Consider the following 17,630-nt stretch of genomic DNA (forward strand, 5'->3'; position numbering starts at 1 on the left):
CTCTTGGGTACTCAATGTTGTTTAACCTGCACTACCAACAACATCAGGCAGAGGTCTCTTTAATGAGCAGGACAGCACACAGGTGCAACCAAATGCAAATTAATTACAATCAATATCACCCCCACAGGGTGAAGCAGCAGGTGTAACAGGGTTTTCCTAGTCATCGACGATCCTCCAATGACCCCATCCGAGCAGGCAGTCAATGAGTTTATTAGGGTAATTTTATCACAACTGTTTTGTCAGTCCTGTTAATTCCTCAGTAGCTCAACCAAACTGATTTTCATGCAAATCCACAGAACACTGAGAAAAAAATACATAGATTTTTTAAAGTACTTTAAGTATCTCTTACTTGCAAAGCAGGGGGTTTAAAGGATCCGTATGCAGAAGCTCATTAATCTCTTCTAGTATCACATTGTTCCTTAACAAGTGCTTTGTTCTCTGGCCACTTGTGAGTTGACAGAAACCTATTTACATACGTAATTCTGGGAATAAGGTCATTAAATAGTTATTTTTAAACGAATAGCTGTGAAGTGATCTAAAACTGTCAGCTTTTTAAGAGGTTTCTCATTCATTGGCAGTATTGTAAATTCTGCAAAAATGCTATTTACAACACTATAAAAAAAATGGCAGCAGCAGGAGAAGAAATTTCAGAGATGGCAGTCTTTAAATTACATTACAGTAGTTTATGGCTCTAACATACTTAGAGTGCACAGAATGTGTACAAAATGTAGCTGTTATGATTTTATCTATGTCCATAGAGGCAATTCTAACCCAGTTATGAGAGAAGCCTGAAGGCAGAGGATGGTCAATACAGGCATTCTTAAAACAAACAGATCTTCCATCCTTTTCTTCCTGTTTACAGAGAAGGCTGCACAGTGCTGCAGAAAACTGCCTGTTTTCTTGAGGGTCATTTGATGCTTCATATGTTTTCTACAGCCATTCCTTACTAACATTCATGCATGTATGATGTTGGAAAGCACACTCTGTGGTAATTTAACATTTATTTGGAAAGATATATGGAATGAAGGCAGATGTGGAATTGTGATGAACTTGGAATTGCTTTGCTGTGATAATGTATCATAATGTAGAGTACAAGGTGCATATGTTTAACATAGACCTGTTTGAGCCTAAAAATTTTACAGGAGTTAAATAAGAAATTTTCAACCCTGGAGACCTTCTAGTTCAACACATTCTGCCTTCTTGTTTATAAATTCAAGTTATTGAGCTGTGCACTTCAATGAAGGCAAGGATTTGCATTTGGTAAGCTGCATTGCTGTGGACTATCATCTAAAGTGAGAGCTTAGACATGTAATTCAGACATAGACTTCTACGTTATGATACACCTTTGTAAGGGATGAGATTTGCTAATTTGTTAATTTGAGAAGTTATCTCAGCTGCCCTAGGGTATTAAATATATTTTCAAATTCCAGTCTTCCTTACATGCATGCTACTGGTGCAAGTATAATTTTTGTCTTCCAAAAAATAAGGTTTGTTATTTTTGTCTAATGAAAGCAGACAGCTGTTGTCTGCCAGTGTCCCACCAGAAGGAATGGCATGAGACAAGCATCATTCTCAGGCTGAAGAAGGGATTAACTCATCTGGAGGCACATTTTGAACATGAAAGTTCAAGCCAAAGACAGTAGATAACCTGATAATATATGTATATCCAAAGTAGTAATGGTGAGCTCCCCAGAGGTCATTTCAGCACCTGAAAGAGAACTGGGTGGAATTTTAGTATTTATTATTGTGAAAAGTACACTTTACTGGTCATGAAGTGCCTTCTACAGGACTTCAGGTGCCTCTTTGAGCTGAACACACCGTCTGGGCTAAATCTAGGCACCTCCATGCTCACTGCAAATGACTGCATCCTCCTTCAGGGGCAATCTCCTCTTGAGACAGGAAAAATCATGAGGAAGAACAGAGGCAACAGTGCTGCAGGTGATATATTTTGTTATTCAAATAGAAAAGTAACAATGAATACAGGTGACATTTGGACTAAGATGCTGGCCTGAACATATGGAGATGGTAAACAGAAATGATATATATAGATATTTTTCTGTACTTGCAGATTAATATCCTAGAATGTGTAATTTTTACCTCTATTTTCAGTCGTCAGTTAACTTCTTTTCTTGGCCAAGTAGCAGTTAATCACAGGTTTGAATCATTAAGAGTATATGGAAATTATTTACACATGGTTTAAAACAAGCAATCAGTGGAAGGTCTCTGTGAGTTTGTAGTACAACAACCCTGCAGTAGAAAATAAACCAGGTAGTAATTGTTGGAGCCAATTTGAGAGGGAAAAAAAATATGTTTGCTTCACTTCTTCACAAGGTAAGTTTTATAAACTCTTTCTGTATGTAAAATAAGTCATTTCTGCTATGCTCAGGAACCTTGAGGTTTGGGTCCTCATGTTCACAGCATTTGGTCTTCCTTAGTCAAACCATACATCACGATAGGCAAAGGCGGGTATCGTATATCTTTTATAAACCAGTACATTATTATTAGATTGAAACTGCTCCAGTGAATACTGCTACTCCCAGTTTCTACATCACTCAGGGTTTCATTTACTGACACTAGGCTTGTGGTTAGCAGCCCTGGGATACTGGGCCTAGGAACAAAGATCCTTTGAAGCTGCGCAAAGCGCGTCAACAAAACTGTTGCCAGAGTGAAATAGTGACATGAAAGGGAAAAAAATAACATGATTTATATTCTAGGCAAAACACATTTGAATCAGTAAAAGGTTGACTAAATAGCCTCCAAGGATAAAGAATGCCTCTAAGCAAGATTTTGTGCTGTGTTGTGATGGTTACTGTAGCCCTTTAGACTGCATAACTCATAGTTTTAGCGTATTTAAGATGGCTTGGATAAACAGCTCATGCTTTCTTTAACCAAATAACATCAGGTCAGTGAAAGCCCTACAAACTATTGCATGTTTAGGCCTTGACAGATGCATTTCTCTGGGAGCCTCACAGCTATCAAGACAGAAACTTTTCCACCACTGGGACCAGTCTGCACGTAGAGATATACTGTATACCTCAACCTGGTCTGTGTTGCTTCCTCATTTATTTCACTCTGAAATTGTTTGTGAATTGGGCTAGGCCCTCCATCTGATTAGTTTTTTGAGAAATCACAGCGAAGTCACTGAATCTCTTGCTCATGTTCTGCCTCTCGGAATCTCTCAGCATCCCTTATGATGGGCTCCTGCTCTCCTTCTGCAGGACGCTCAGTGGTGAGTCATGAAGGGAGAGAGGATAAACGGCTGTCTTGCTAACACAAGCGAAGCCTACATGCTGAAGTCAGTGGCAGCCTCTGCCAATATGCACCCTTAAAAAAAAAAAAAAAAAAAAAAAAAAAAAAAGTGAATAGATGTGGAAATAATTTTTCTGTAATAGATTATTCCTATTCTGAAATATTTAATCAGTTATCCCTTGAGGTAAGAGAGTAAATCCAAGCAGACTTGCCATTCATTTCCTCCAGCAGAATTCTGGGCAGAATGGATGGATTGTAGTGGATTTTTGTTAGATGTGTATCAAATTTTGCTCATCCTGTGAAATAGCCGTCAGTTTGACAACTCTATCATTTTCTGAAATTCCTTCTTTCAAGAAAATCTATTCTGTCAAACAGGCATCTTTAGAAAGCTCTGAAAAACAACTAACTATATATGTCTCTATTAGAAGCTCTATGAAGCCTGGCACTAGAATGATTTTGATCTAAAAGTTTTTGGAGGAGTGAAATGGAGTCCTTCCTCCATTCTCATGCTGAGGGTGCCAGTGGGAGCCAGGCAGCTGGCCAGTGTTTTTTGAGAGCAGTCCTGTTGCATGCTCTCTGAAATACCTTATTTGCTAATATCTCACTGTCCTTGAATGTACTTCTGCCATAATTCTAAAGGAGCAAGATTGTTTCATACTTATGAGAGGTACAGAGATACTCAGTAGTGATGAGATTGAATGAATTTTGTCTGAGCAGCAGCAACGAATCAAAAAGAATCCTATCAGAGAGAAAGTCATTGAGAATAGGTCATCCTTCCTAAAACTCCTTCCAAAAGATGTGTATCAGAACTAGCCATAATTACTTACCCAAGATTTAAATATATGCATATGCTCTCAAAAGTATTGTACTAATAAATTGACTCATCTATAACTCAACTATATTTTTGTAGAAACACACATGCGTAAGTTGAATTTTGGAAAGCTATCTTCGGTTCAGACAATACAAATTAAATCTACAAAACTATCAAATAGCACCATTTATAGATTCACTCCTTCAGGAAGAGAAACACCTCACTATGGTTGTAGAACACCATATCATACAACAGTAGGATTGGAAACAGACAGATTGTAAAATAGTAGTCAGTTTGTCCACATTTCTTTCCTCTCCAAATTGACACACAACTATTTCAAACGATTTGTGAAAATCGATTTTTATTATTTAGCCAGAGCAGTATTCACTTAGTTGGATTTCTGCTGGTCATAGCTTGAGATTATATAAATAGTATTAAGGACTGGATTTGAAGAACATCCTACAAACACTCTAAAATCTGAATGTCGATGCTCAAAAGACTTTCAGCACAGTAGTAACAAGCAACATTTGCATGTGCAGTTTAAGTTACTGGAGGTCTAATGATCTCTGTTCAATCAAACCTTTTTGTACAACGTTCATGTGTTACATTGAAAAAGCTATCTTTCAAGCTTAAAGAAGAAGACCTGAGGACACACTTCTCAAGTGCTACAGCTTGAATTCAGCACATACAATTGAAGATCACATACAATTTTCAGTATTTCAAGAATGTGCTTTTACGTGGAGAAAACGATGCAACTTTTTCAGAATCTGCCTGACCCCATGGATTAACATTTGTGATGTCTGGACTTGAGCGCAATCTCAAGCTTCTGTTAAATGGCATTTTGAGAGCAAAGCAAAACATCAGAAATAAAGGATAGTATCTGGAAACATCAAAAATAAGATTATAAGAAAAAAAATCACACAACATCTGCCTGTACCGCAACGCTGGAAAGGTCACAGCATTGCCTCATAATTCCCATTCGGTGTCACAACATAAGAGTTTGTAATCAATTATGCATTTTTATATGTACTAACAAAAAAAAAAAAAAAAAAAAAAAAAAAAAAAAAAGTAATCCCTAAGAAAACTGCTACTATCATAAAGAACAAATAATTCTATCACTGCTTTGGAGTTTTTCTCTTATCTGTATTCTTCAGTGTTCACAGGATTATTTTTTTTTCTCTTCTACTGCTCTCAGCAGAAGACTGGAATACTTAGAAACCTCAAACATCTGACGTAGCTACAGAGTTTACTTTCTTACAAGCTCAGGAAATATTTGAAAGATAGCCAACACATCCATTAGGTATTTATTTCTTATTTATCACTGCTAAGATAAACTATTTATAAACTAGTTACTTATGATACTTAATTCTATGAAATCACTAATCTCTTTCTAGACAGTAAGATTAAGATCGTTAATGGTAAGCCTTTGCTTATTACAGGGTGTCTTTTCTATTTCTCAAAGCTCTCGTAATTCAAAAAAGGCATGCATGAGCTGTTCTGTATTGTATTGGTAACATGGGCTCTTCAAGTACAAGACTGTGATTTATACCTCTTTCTAGTGGGTGACCTATGCTACAGAGTGGCCTTCAATTTCAATAGAATTTTATCGAGGAAAAATAAACAAATGCTAAGGGCTAACAGACTAGGTGGAAAAGCTCAAGTTTATATTTTGTTTCTTAACATTTAAAAATATGCATACTTTCAGAAAGCCACCATTAAGGTGTTTATTTACTGTGAAATCCACAGTGACCGCAGTCATCGCCTTTCAAATGATGGGTTTGGTTATTTTATGGAATGCTTTTCAGCTTAGTGAAAAGCTGTCAGATAACCTCTGTGATTGATGAAAGCTTTCAGAGTGAAGCTCTGGCTTTATAATCAGATGATTGGCTTCACTATATTCACAACTGCCTCAGGACAACTCACGGGCTGGATATCAATCATCTGGAAAGCAATCACCTGTCTTGTGGGTTTTGTTGTCTTGTTCTTTGCCACCTATTGCTCAGTCCTGATTTGTAAAACACACGAACAGGGTTATGATGAGAGCTCATGAAATTTCAGCACAACCAGTAATGATGGAAAGGACTTCATTTCACGTCTCAAGGGAAGCAGCATCATATACTGAAAGTTGAAGTTTATTTCTCTGCAAATATACTGTTGTTTTTCTGGGGCACTTTGTTTCTCTGTTTGAATGAAGGAAATTGTTTTAAGCCTAGATTTCAAAAGTGAGACTGACTCCACTGGTGATAAGTCTTCATTCCAAAAGCTAAGGGAACCCTAAGGTTTCCATAAACACTAGCTCTTTTGGGACACTCAACTCCCATCACAAAATGCTCTTTCTTGGTATTGCAGGCTTTGCTGTGACTCAGCCTGCCAAATTGGTTGGTTTGAAAGACTAGCAATAAAGCAGCCTTACTGTAATGCCTTTAGCTTGGGATTTAAAGTCACAAAAATGCCAAAACAGCCTATAAAGACACAGTGACTTACACTGCAGATAAAAGCAAAGCACAAAAATGCATACTAATGCAGTCTCCACTTCTGTGGGTGAAAAACAAACAGATGTGTAATGTACATTACCTAACACCGGTTAATTCAACAAAAAAATATCTACGATAATATTCTCAAAAACTAACTTGTCAAAATAGCAAGTATTTTTAAAAATCCATATTCAATCTATACACAACATTTTGAAAAATTGAGAAAAGATTGCACTAATTCAGTGCAGTGAGCACAAAGTGAGTAAAAGCTGAGCTGATATTTAAAAAAAAAAAAAAAAAAAAAAAGCCCCCGTTTTCCGTTTTTTCCTTGGGATGGACTTTTCCCCCCTTCCCTGGCAGGCTCCAATACTCTTTTCCCAGCAGGCCAGTATATCTCGGGCAGCCAGGCCTCACAGGACGAAAGGACTTCACTCGGTATCCGCTACTGCTTGGACGGGCAAAAAGAGCGTGGGTGGGGCTGGAGAAGCGTGCAGCGGTCAGCAACAATTGTTTTCCTTCCCTCCTTCGTGCCTCCTAGGCTTTTGAGGATTTGGGGCTGAGGGGCAGGCTATCTGCTTTCTTTATTGCTCTTTCAAGAGGTGCCGTGGTTTTGCAGTGGCAAAACAAGTGCAGTTTGCCTCCTGATTGCTTCTGTGTGATGCACGCTGCTCCAGCTGTGGGGCTCCTTTTGCTGCTCCCTATAGTTTGTTTGCATCCTCCCTTCCTGCCTCCAGTCCTCTGCCTTCCTGTGTCGATGTTCTCTCAGCTGCAAATACAGTGTGTGTGTGCTACAGGGGGCAGCCCAAAGCCAGGAGGTACTCTGAAGCACTGTCAACGGTAAAGCATAAGTGATTCCCCCTCTTTTATGATGTTGGCCCTTGACATCATGGCTGCTATGGCTGAACTTGCCCACCAACATCCCATGACATGTTGGCCTCGAGTTGTGCCAGGGGAGGTTTAGGTTGGATATCAGGAAACAATCCTTTATAGAAACAGTTGTTAAGCATTGGAACAGGCTCCCCAGGGAGGTTGTTGGGTCACCGTCCCTGGATGTGTTTGAAAACCGTTTCAATGTGGTACTCAGGGACATGATTTAGCAGAAGGTTGTTAGAGTTAGTGTAGTTTGGTTAGGTTGTGATTGGACTTGATGATCTTTAAGGCCTTTTCCAACTTGACCAATTGTATGATTCTATGCTGTTGCCATACAAGAGATGGCAGCAGAGGGGCAGTCTGGCACAGAGCTGTCTGACATGAAAGTGGGGTGAAGCAAAAGTGTAGAATTGAGTACTGGTACAGGTGTTTCCCTGCTCTGTCTGCTCCTAGGCCATTGCCTGCTGCTCTCCTGAGCATCCAGCTGCCTGGAAGCTGTGCAAAGAAGCGAGGCAAAGCAGAACAGCACATTGCATGTGGCATGTGTCTCTTATAGAGCCACAATGCATGATGCAGTTCACATTCTACATTCTGATATACCTCTGAGTGTCATTAACCTGTTGTGTAGTATGTCATTACAGAAGGCAGAAAGCAAGCAGTTATTCTCACCTGACGGTTAAGCAGTAGAATCCCTCTAACATCTTTAAGGAGGAGGTGTTTCTTTCAGCTCTCTTGAGCTGCAAGGGTGTGTGGTAGCGGCCCCTCCAGTCTGGAGATGGCAAAGGTATATGAGATATAATTTACTTTGATCAGTGAGTGTTTGTGGTCATGGGCAGATATTTTTGAAGTGGCAGTTTGTCCTTTTTCTTCTCTATTGTATTTTATGAAGGATAGACTTCAATCTTGGAATATATTCAACATGTGAAATATTCAGAGGCTGGAGGAACTGCCTGGAGCCAAGATGCAGTGAGGGAGGAAGGACTGATTTTCTCACAGTTCTGGGCTTTCAGCTTGCTGTAGTCAAAGCTAAAGAAAAGTGGAGTGTGACAAGGTGCCTAGAAAAACATATATAAGCCTGTTTGGAATTGGAATTGTTACAAATCCATTAAATCCATCGGGTTCACCTAATCCAACCACTTGATAAACCAAGATTTCAAGTTGAATGAATTGCATTCTAAGTCAATTAAACTACTGTTAATGGTTGATAAATTTGGAGAAAAAAAGTGTTACGGCAGTCATGTGTAATATGTACATGAAATGTGCTCTTTCAGAAGAGGGCAAGTTCTGGATAATGCTTACAGACAATTAAAAATGTTTAATGGAGTGAAATACGTCCACACAGAGTTGGGCTGGCCTATTGCTACTGCTTATGGCTCGGTAGGATTTGGCTTCGTTTAGCAGAAGTGTTTAGACTGAATTTCTATAGTGTCCTATGACCTTCTGTGTGGGAGGTACTAGGCTGAAAAACTGATGGGAATATACTTCCGATTGTAAATGTTTTTAGTAAATAATGACATTTCAGAACTTTTCAGCTGAAATTAAGTGGTAACATCAATGACTGTTTTCCAGCCAATTAGCAAATAGCCTCATAATTTATTGGTTCAGTTAAACTTTGGGGACTGCATTGTGACTTGTAGTCATTCTTTGCCTGGAAGACTTCTACTGAAAATAATTTAGTATCATCAGATTTCCCTTTGTCCATGCAAAGATGAGGCACTCTATAAAATTAGTATTTTAAGATTATTTTGGTATTATATGGATCAGAAGAATTTCTGTACTGAGGAGGTGTATTGGGATGAAAATTAAGAGCAGTCTTGAAATAAAGGCAGGGAAGATTTGATGAAAAGAAGCTTCCTGAAGTATAGAGCCGTTATCCTCAGGTTATTTGAACACTTTAAGTGAGAGTGTTCAAACTGGCTTTACTGGAGCTCTGTCAGGTAGCTTTTAAAAAGGTGTCTTGTATCTGCTTGGGAAAATGCAGTGAACTTTATCCGTAATGCTGATTGCTGGTTTACGGGCACACAGATGTGTTGGTTGTTCTGATAAAATTTTAAATTTCATCTGACTGTCTTTCTGTGGAGCCCCATAACTGGTTTCTTTACAATACTTTATTTTCTTCCATTTTAGGCATTCATTGTCAATCATATTGCTCTTTCCTTGGAAGCATTATAGCATAAATCACCTTGACTACAGACATCATGCATATGTATTTGCATGCTCCAGCTTCCAAATTCTGTCTCAGTCTCAGCAAAACTCATCAGCTAGAACCTTTATTTTCTCCGCAAGGGTTTATGCACTAATTAATCTCCTGCTGTCTTTGTCTTGAATAAGCTCTAGTGCTCTTTCAGTATAAAATATCTTTTCTGACTCTTGAATTATGGTGTTGGCTTTTTTTTCTGCCCTCCAGTTTTTAAACTTCATGTTGCAAATTGTCACCTTTTGGTCAGAAAAACAGTACAATTCCTATCCATTCCTGTCTTTGATGTAAAATCACCTCACTGGTCTCTCTCTTGTACAGAGATAAAATAATTGGCTGAGTTATATTTTTACTATAACATCATGCTAGTGACTATACTCAATTTATTATTTTCAGGATCACTGCCTACCAGGAGATGATTGCAGTCCTACCTTGCACAGCCATTGCTGCCATTCTATTCAGGTGAACAAATTTCTGGCTCTTCCCTTCATGTATTCATTTGTACTTGGCAGAATTAAGCATACGTTGTTTGACTTGGCCCACCCTTTCTTCCAAGCAGTCCAGGGTTCAAGTGAATCATTTTTCCCAATGCTTTGTTTGCTCTGTATTTTTTCCCTTCCTTACCCTCATGTAGGAAATGTAACTTCATGAGAAATCATATTGTTGTTGTTCTTCCTCACTTTTTTTTGTTGTTGTTCCTTCTTGAATGTGAATTCTACACTGTTATAAAATGGTCTCTCCCTTTGTGCAGCCCCTTTTACCAGTATTCTGAGGTGCCAGGCTCCCATATAGATATAATTTCCTTGTAAAACTTTGTTGGAGGACCTGTATGCTATAATATCATGGTGCTGTACTTCTTGAGGTGTCCACCAAACATTGGAGTATCACCTTATGGAATAGTTCTAAGGCAAGGACAGGAGCAAAACATTAAGAGCTCAGTAGACTTTTCAGTATCTGAGTACCTGTGCCAGTGGTTTCTAACCTGTGCTTGGAAGATCATTGTTTCTCACTAAAGCTATGGGTGCTCATCTAGGGTGTAACTCTGTATTACAACTTGTAAATAAAAAGTATGTACTTAGTAGACTGTATTTTTGCAATGTTTCACACTTTTCTGATTCATTAGACAGATGATGTAAAATCACCTATTAATACTAGCTGCCAAATGATTTTAGAACCATCTTGACTTATTTGATGTACTCATGTTTTTAAACAACATATCTGTCCCAAATTGGATCCTCTGGCTATGTCATCATTTCTAGAATCTAATGTGTAGTTTTATAGCTAGAAAAAGTTTATGTATATGTACATACATGTTTTGTATTCTTTCACCCTTATTGCTTTAAAGCTTTATCAGTGTTTTGTAGTGAAACATTCTTTCACTCTTCTTCCAAATATTGTTGAAAGGTGATGCTTTTAGCCCCAAGCATCATTTTAGGTTGTTGTTGTTGCTGTTTGTTTTTATAATGTACTGTAATACTACATTACATTAGAATATGGACATGAAACTATAAGCAGTAGGTTACCTGAGATGGAATTTATTCTTGACCTTATCTAAATCCACAGTGCTGGGTCCCACCATGGGGTCAGCAAATACCCATGAAAGCAAATACCCATGAAAACAAATACCCAGAAAAACAAAATGCTAGGATGGGGCTGCAGACATAAGTAAAACAGATTTCATCATTTATTTCGTTTTCATTTCATTTCATTCATGGAAGAAGTACTCTTGTCCTCAGCAGGGAAAGAATGCCCAAGTGACTGCATTTGGGGGCTGCTTGTTTCCAGCATTCTTTAGAGATCTTTCCCCTGATCCTCTAACTGAATGCATTACCACTCTGAAGGATTCATCATGCCAGTTCTGTAACTTTTGCAAGATGCTACACTGGCAAATAGGAAATTCTCCTTTACTTAAAATGATTAATCCAAGTATAGAGATCACAAATACCTGTGCTGTTCCTACAAGCAAGACCTTATCACAACTCTGTAAATCACTGTTTTAACTGAGAAGTACAATGTACAAAAAAACAAAACAAAACAAAAAGCTAGAACTTTGCTCTTGGGTGATTAAATTCCCATAGTAACTGTAGTTACTAATTTACAACTGGGAGTTCTCTTCTATTTACAGAAAATCCTGTATGTTGTATTTACCTGTTAGAGGTGGCGGTTGCTTGTTCATTCAAAAATATGTTTTTCTATATAAGATCTTACAATACAACTGCAAGTCCTGGCATGGTTTGCAGAATTCTCAGCCTGTGCGAGAGACTGAGCTGCCCTCTGTCCATCAAAATGCTTAGCTTTAAATGCATTAAGTGTATTTATTGAAGAAGTCTGGTGCGTATGTGTAAAAATGTAAATTCTCCTTTTACCAGGTACTAAATGCAGTTGAGCAGTATGTGGGTGTTAGCATGTTGGAATGTCAGCAGAAAGGCTACTGCAACCTGTCTGACTACAGTGATGTGGCTGGTAGAAATGCAAGAAATGAAATCATTAAAACTCTGTCCCTCTGCTTTCCACTTAAAGTGAGACTGGGAAACTAAGTTTTCCCGCTGATTTGTTTCTAATACTACACATCCGGTGCCCGAGGGCTCACAACCACTCTCAGAGTCCCAGATTTAAACAGTTACTTTGTTGTGTTTCAGGAGGCACTTCCTAATGGCGCTGATTTCATGTTCATTCTGGAATACATTTGGCTTTAGTACAGCTGTGGGCTCTAAACCCAACATACTTTTGTTTCTGGCTGATGATCTCGGCATTGGAGATGTAGGATGTTATGGGAACAATACCATAAGGTAAAAAAATGTCTCAGAAAAATATATTTTACACTACAGAATATCTATCCTGAGTAATTAAACCTAACAAGAAAATAAGAGCAGTTCTTAATTCAAGGCACTGGTAGTTCAGTAATTGGTACATTAAAGTACCTGTTGTTTCTATGCACATGGGAATAGAGCCTAAATAAACAATGCACAGTGAAAGGGAAAAGAGCATCATATTTTCATTTTGTTTTTTATTTTTTTCTACTATTTCCTCCCCCTCCACCCCCATGTGCTAACTCTCCAATTACATATTTTAGTAATAAAATTTTCTCTCATTCTCATTCATGAAATTCTTAATTCCATTTCATACATACTTCCCTGTGCTTTTCCAGTATCCATTTCAACTCTTCCTGCTGCTGTAGTCCATTTATCTGGGAGAGCTAGGTTCATAAAATTTAACTATTTAAAGTTTTATGCAAAATCTTAAAATATAAGTTCTATGTAATGTTACGGCACTCTATTATGAAATAAGCACTGCTTTTAAAAGCATGATGCAGAAAGTCTTGGTTCCAGTAGCTCTATGTGCTCTGGGAGACTGACTGAATAAACTCTGAAATTAAGGATCTAACTGGGTTGAAAAAAAAAAAAAGGAACAGCAGGAGTTTTGGCATAAAAAAAATTACCCTCCTTATATAAATATCTTTCCATTTTAGTTTTGTTTTTAAACTAAAATTACAAAAATTGTAAAAATAAAGCTCAGGACACTTCTTTTAAAAACTGAAATTTTATTTTAGGACCCCAAACATTGACCGCCTGGCAAGAGAAGGAGTGAAGCTTACTCAGCACATTGCTGCAGCTCCACTCTGCACTCCAAGCAGAGCAGCTTTTCTCACTGGCAGATACCCCATCAGATCAGGTTGGGCCCATTTTGAACGGCAGATTTCTAATGTACAGAGCTGAGGGACAATAATAGCTAATAAGAAGGAATGGAGGAGAATTCAGTTAATTCCTCACCCTGAGTTAGAAAGTGCATAGCCAGTGTCTATAACTTTCTGTAAGTAATTTACAGTCAGAAACCACTGCCTCACCAGCTGACATCAGCTTACTTTATAAGATTCAGAAAATCTTTATGATGAAAATAGATGGCTATAGGGAAATGCCAAGAGTACCGTTTGTCATTTCTTTAGTACACCACAGCCAGGGCTGAACTGTTGGAATTCATTTTGATGGTGATGGTTAGGGATAAGGTTGAAACGAGGCTCCCAAGAGGGAAGTGTGGAAGTTCATAGCCAAGATAGCACAGAAAGTCACAAAACTGAAGTGACAATGGGATACTGGATCCATTAACCACCTACTTGAGACACATTTTGGAAGACTTAATAGATATCTCCCAGTAGGAGTTACATAGGAGGATGAGGTGCTTACATTAGGAGAGGTAAGTGGAAAATCAATGTGTTGAGAGAGCTATATCTCACCTAACATTACACAACATCCCCCTGAGATAGGGAAATGCAATTATCTCTCATTTTAGATGAGGAGCAGAGAGGCCAAATGATAACATGTACTCAGAAAAGCGGAAAAGAGAATCTACTATATACTCTATATACTCTCCCCACCAATTAATTTTCGGCTTGATGGTAAATCTAGCACTAGGCAGCATTTGTTTTGAAAAATAACACTTGAATTTAGATGTGCTATTTCTAATGGGATGCACATACCTTTGAGATATGCCTAAATTTACATTTAGTGAGGAACTCTGCTGGCTGTAGGTTAAGCACCTGACCTGGGGGCTGACAGGAGCATCCCAGCCTCTGCAAGCAGAGCATGAGACCATCAGGGATGATCTGAACTATTTCTATCAGGGATGGCTTCCAGCAATCAATACCGAGCACTGCAGTGGAATGCTGGGTCAGGAGGGCTCCCTGAAAATGAAACAACTTTTGCCAGACTTCTACAGCAACAAGGCTATACCACTGGGCTGATAGGTAAGTGAAAATGTTTTAGTATAAGTTTGAAAAATGATTTAATGACATGAATTCAGGCACTGCACTTGTCCCAAATGGTTGATGAACATGATTCCTTTCCAGAAAATTGAAAGCAGAAAACAACACCTTGTAATTACAAGACTGAAAACACTGTGATCTAAAGAGTTTTAAGACAATACAGATATTTGCACAGGGCATGTGAAGCAGGAAGGATTAAAACCTAACCCATTATTATTACGGGTGAGCATTTATTTTACTTGGCTTAAGGCTTTTGAATGTTTTGCCCACTGAGAGAGTTTTGTTAACTTTGTTATTTGTTCCAAATAAAACAGTCTTTGCGCATTTCAAAAGCACTTGAGGCAAAAGGCAAGGAAACAAAAGAGGATAGGGAAAGAAAGGAATGAAGTCTGTACCCACAAAACAGGTGATGAAGCACAAGTGCCTCACAGGTGATGCTGTGAGGCCTCAAAGAGGCACAGTACTGTGGCAGTTCCCTCAAATGAAGCTGAGGAAGATAGAAGGACATTAGAGAAACACTGTCCTGGAGCACGTGCCTTCCTGTCTGTGACATTGATCAGACCTCTACAGTTTCAATTTTCATCATTCTTTTTCTAAATACTCTAAAATGGACTGGTGAAGTATTTCTTCTCCCTTCTGTCCTGCTTTTATTACTTGCTCAAGTGAAAGATACTTCTGCAATGGATAGTTTAGTATAAATTTATAGGTATATCCCTTAAAGCCAAGGAGTTCAGCTGTGCCAAAAACATTGTCATCTCCAAGTTCTGAAAATAAATGTGGCTGCATTGAATTGAAAGATAATGAGGTAAAGTCTTCCTGGCTGAGTCTATAATTACCTGGCAATCATATAGACCAGCAAACCTCAGGGTTCTTTGATCCAGCACATTTTCTAAGCTTTTGTCTGCATGCTCTGTTTGGGAGACTAGGCAGGGATAGAGTGAAAGGTTGTTTTACACCTTTTCCTCCTCTTCATATTGAATAAGGACAATGCCTAGGAAATCATTTTTCTGAGTCTGGTGATCAGAGTGTTTGTCAACACTGGCCAAGAGTTTCTTGGATATTCTAGTAAATTTATAACGTATTAAAAGAAGTTGCAAGTAAAGCAACTGAAAGTTAGGGAGGAGGTATATTAAAGAAAGCAGCTGGTGATTTAGAGACTATGATCCCCTGATCCTCATTGAAAAGCAATTGAAATCCCATCCTCAACCTTCATCACTCCAGTACCTGACCTGGCCATTTTGCAGATTTCTCTTTTTATTGTGTGACCATTTGGGGTTCGCACATTAGGACACAGCATTTACCCATCAAGCACTGGTTTCATCCTGCCTGCTTGTGTACTTTGATGCTTTGATTCACCAAATTCCCAAGGAAGTACTTGCAATGCTACTTGAGCATCTGTTCAAGTTGTCCAGTCAAATGTTCTGATTTTTTTCATGCTTTAAAACTTTCAGGAAAGTGGCATCAAGGTGTAAACTGTGAATCCTTCAATGATCATTGTCACCATCCCTTAAATCATGGGTTTGACTACTTTTATGGCATGCCTTTTACACTTATAAGCAACTGTCAAGAAAACAAGCCTCCAGATATGGATGTAGCCCTTCAAGACAAGCTTTGGCTTTACAGTCAGATAATTGCCCTTGCTGTGCTTACTCTTGCTGCTGGAAGACTGACTGGTTTGGTTTCCATCCGCTGGAAGATAATTGCCTGTTTTACGTTGGCGAGCTGCCTTTTCTTCATTTCTTGGTACTCCAGTTATGGCTTTGTGCAGCGTTGGAACTGCATCCTAATGAGGAACCATGATATCACTGAGCAGCCAATGAGATTAGAGAGGACTGCTTCCCTCATGCTGAAGGAGGCAATGTCATTTATCAAAAGGTAAAATGATTGTCTGTAGTTTTCTTTAAAAGTGATAGGAGGCTCTGGGCTCTTGGAATAGGGTATTTTTTTCCACTCTAGCTATAGCCATATAGCTTTTAAAAATACAACTTCTTAAAAGTCATAGCCAAGTTTTTTATTTAGAAATTTAAATTTTAGTTACCCACGTAGAAAAAGACAACGAATAAGACTTCACCAAATTATACATAAACACCTCACTATACACTATAATCTGTAAATAATAAATTTCTTCCATTATTGACCAGCTAATTCTTACATGTCACTCTGCAAGCCCCATTTGTACTTTTTCTCATAATCCTTATAAAACATGAGATAAAAGGGGAATGATGCACAAAATTATTCCGTGTGAAAATCTCAAAACATTTAGCTCCATTTTCATGTCATTCGAACACTTGAGAAGGAAGCTGACTAACAGCATTAATTTACTACTAGCTTCAAGTTCCTCTTTGGCCTATACAGCCCTTGATAAATATTTCTGTGTGCCAGATGTCTTTCTGTAAAACAGGGAGAGTAACTGTCCTTTTCTTAAAAGTATATTTAAACATATATACTGAAAAACTTTAATGGCCATCTTAGAAAAGCCATGTCAATCTAGGTAAATATAAAACTATTTCCAATTGCTTTTAATTAAAAAAAGAATCAGAGACATGCAGCTGATTCTTAAAAGCACTGCACGAGTGCTATGCCTGTTTACATATGGGAATCTGACTAAAACCTATCTGTCTTGTCTACATTTCATGCAAGAAAGCAACAATAAACTAAGATCAACAGGGTTGTATTGTATGTGGATACAGTATAGACCGATTGTTTGTGTCTGTGCACTGATGAATATGAAAACTTTCAAAATATTTCAAATGCACAGCAAAAATTATGCTTCTTTGTTTTTAAGAAACAGACACGGACCATTCCTTCTCTTTGTTTCCTTTCTTCATGTTCACACACCTCTCTACACCACAGTGAAATTTCTTGGGAAAAGCCATCACGGTTTGTATGGAGACAATGTAGAAGAAATGGACTGGATGGTGGGTAAGTATCCTTGATGAGGGATTTGTTTCAGATATGTGTATCTGTGTGTTTTAAAGCAAGAGAAGTAATAAAGCCAGGTATCCACAGCAATCTATGCTGTTAAAACCTTCTCAGAACACATTGCAAAAGATCATCAAAATGTTATACGTGTGGATTGATCTTTCTAACTGCTTAATTGGAACCCTGATGTCTCTCTTCTGAAATTTAAGGCAAAATTTTAGATTTGCTTGACAAGGAAGGTCTGAAAAATCATACATTCACATACTTTGCCTCTGATCATGGAGGACACTTGGAAGCTCAGAATGGTTCTATCCAGATGGGTGGCTGGAATGGCATTTATAAAGGTAA

General features: G+C 38.2%; 1 protein-coding gene across 5 annotated transcripts in view; it reads left to right on the top strand.

The window, feature by feature from the left end:
- The window catches only part of LOC122156116 (arylsulfatase D-like), a 36,626-nt gene that overhangs the window by 15,469 nt on the left and 3,527 nt on the right, over positions 1-17,630 (top strand). Inside the window, exons 1-8 of one of the 5 annotated variants that reach the window (XM_042810625.1) lie at positions 6,902-6,969; positions 9,998-10,063; positions 12,241-12,390; positions 13,152-13,273; positions 14,220-14,342; positions 15,812-16,235; positions 17,146-17,282; positions 17,492-17,626. The exons of 2 other annotated variants lie outside the window; for them this stretch is intronic. In XM_042810625.1, the coding sequence (XP_042666559.1) occupies positions 10,017-10,063; positions 12,241-12,390; positions 13,152-13,273; positions 14,220-14,342; positions 15,812-16,235; positions 17,146-17,282; positions 17,492-17,626 (1,138 nt within the window). In that variant the 5' untranslated portion in view covers positions 6,902-6,969; positions 9,998-10,016. Of the gene's footprint in view, positions 1-6,901; positions 7,031-9,991; positions 10,064-12,240; positions 12,391-13,151; positions 13,274-14,219; positions 14,343-15,811; positions 16,236-17,145; positions 17,283-17,491; positions 17,627-17,630 lie in introns of those variants that run through there. 2 more of the 5 variants (XM_042810626.1, XM_042810631.1) reach the window with 2 other exon arrangements.

This window comes from Centrocercus urophasianus, unplaced genomic scaffold (assembly GCF_019232065.1).
Source record: "Centrocercus urophasianus isolate 14NV4802_14NV808 unplaced genomic scaffold, USGS_Curo_1.0 seq_12, whole genome shotgun sequence".
In the NCBI taxonomy this organism is placed as follows: Eukaryota; Metazoa; Chordata; class Aves; order Galliformes; family Phasianidae; genus Centrocercus; species Centrocercus urophasianus.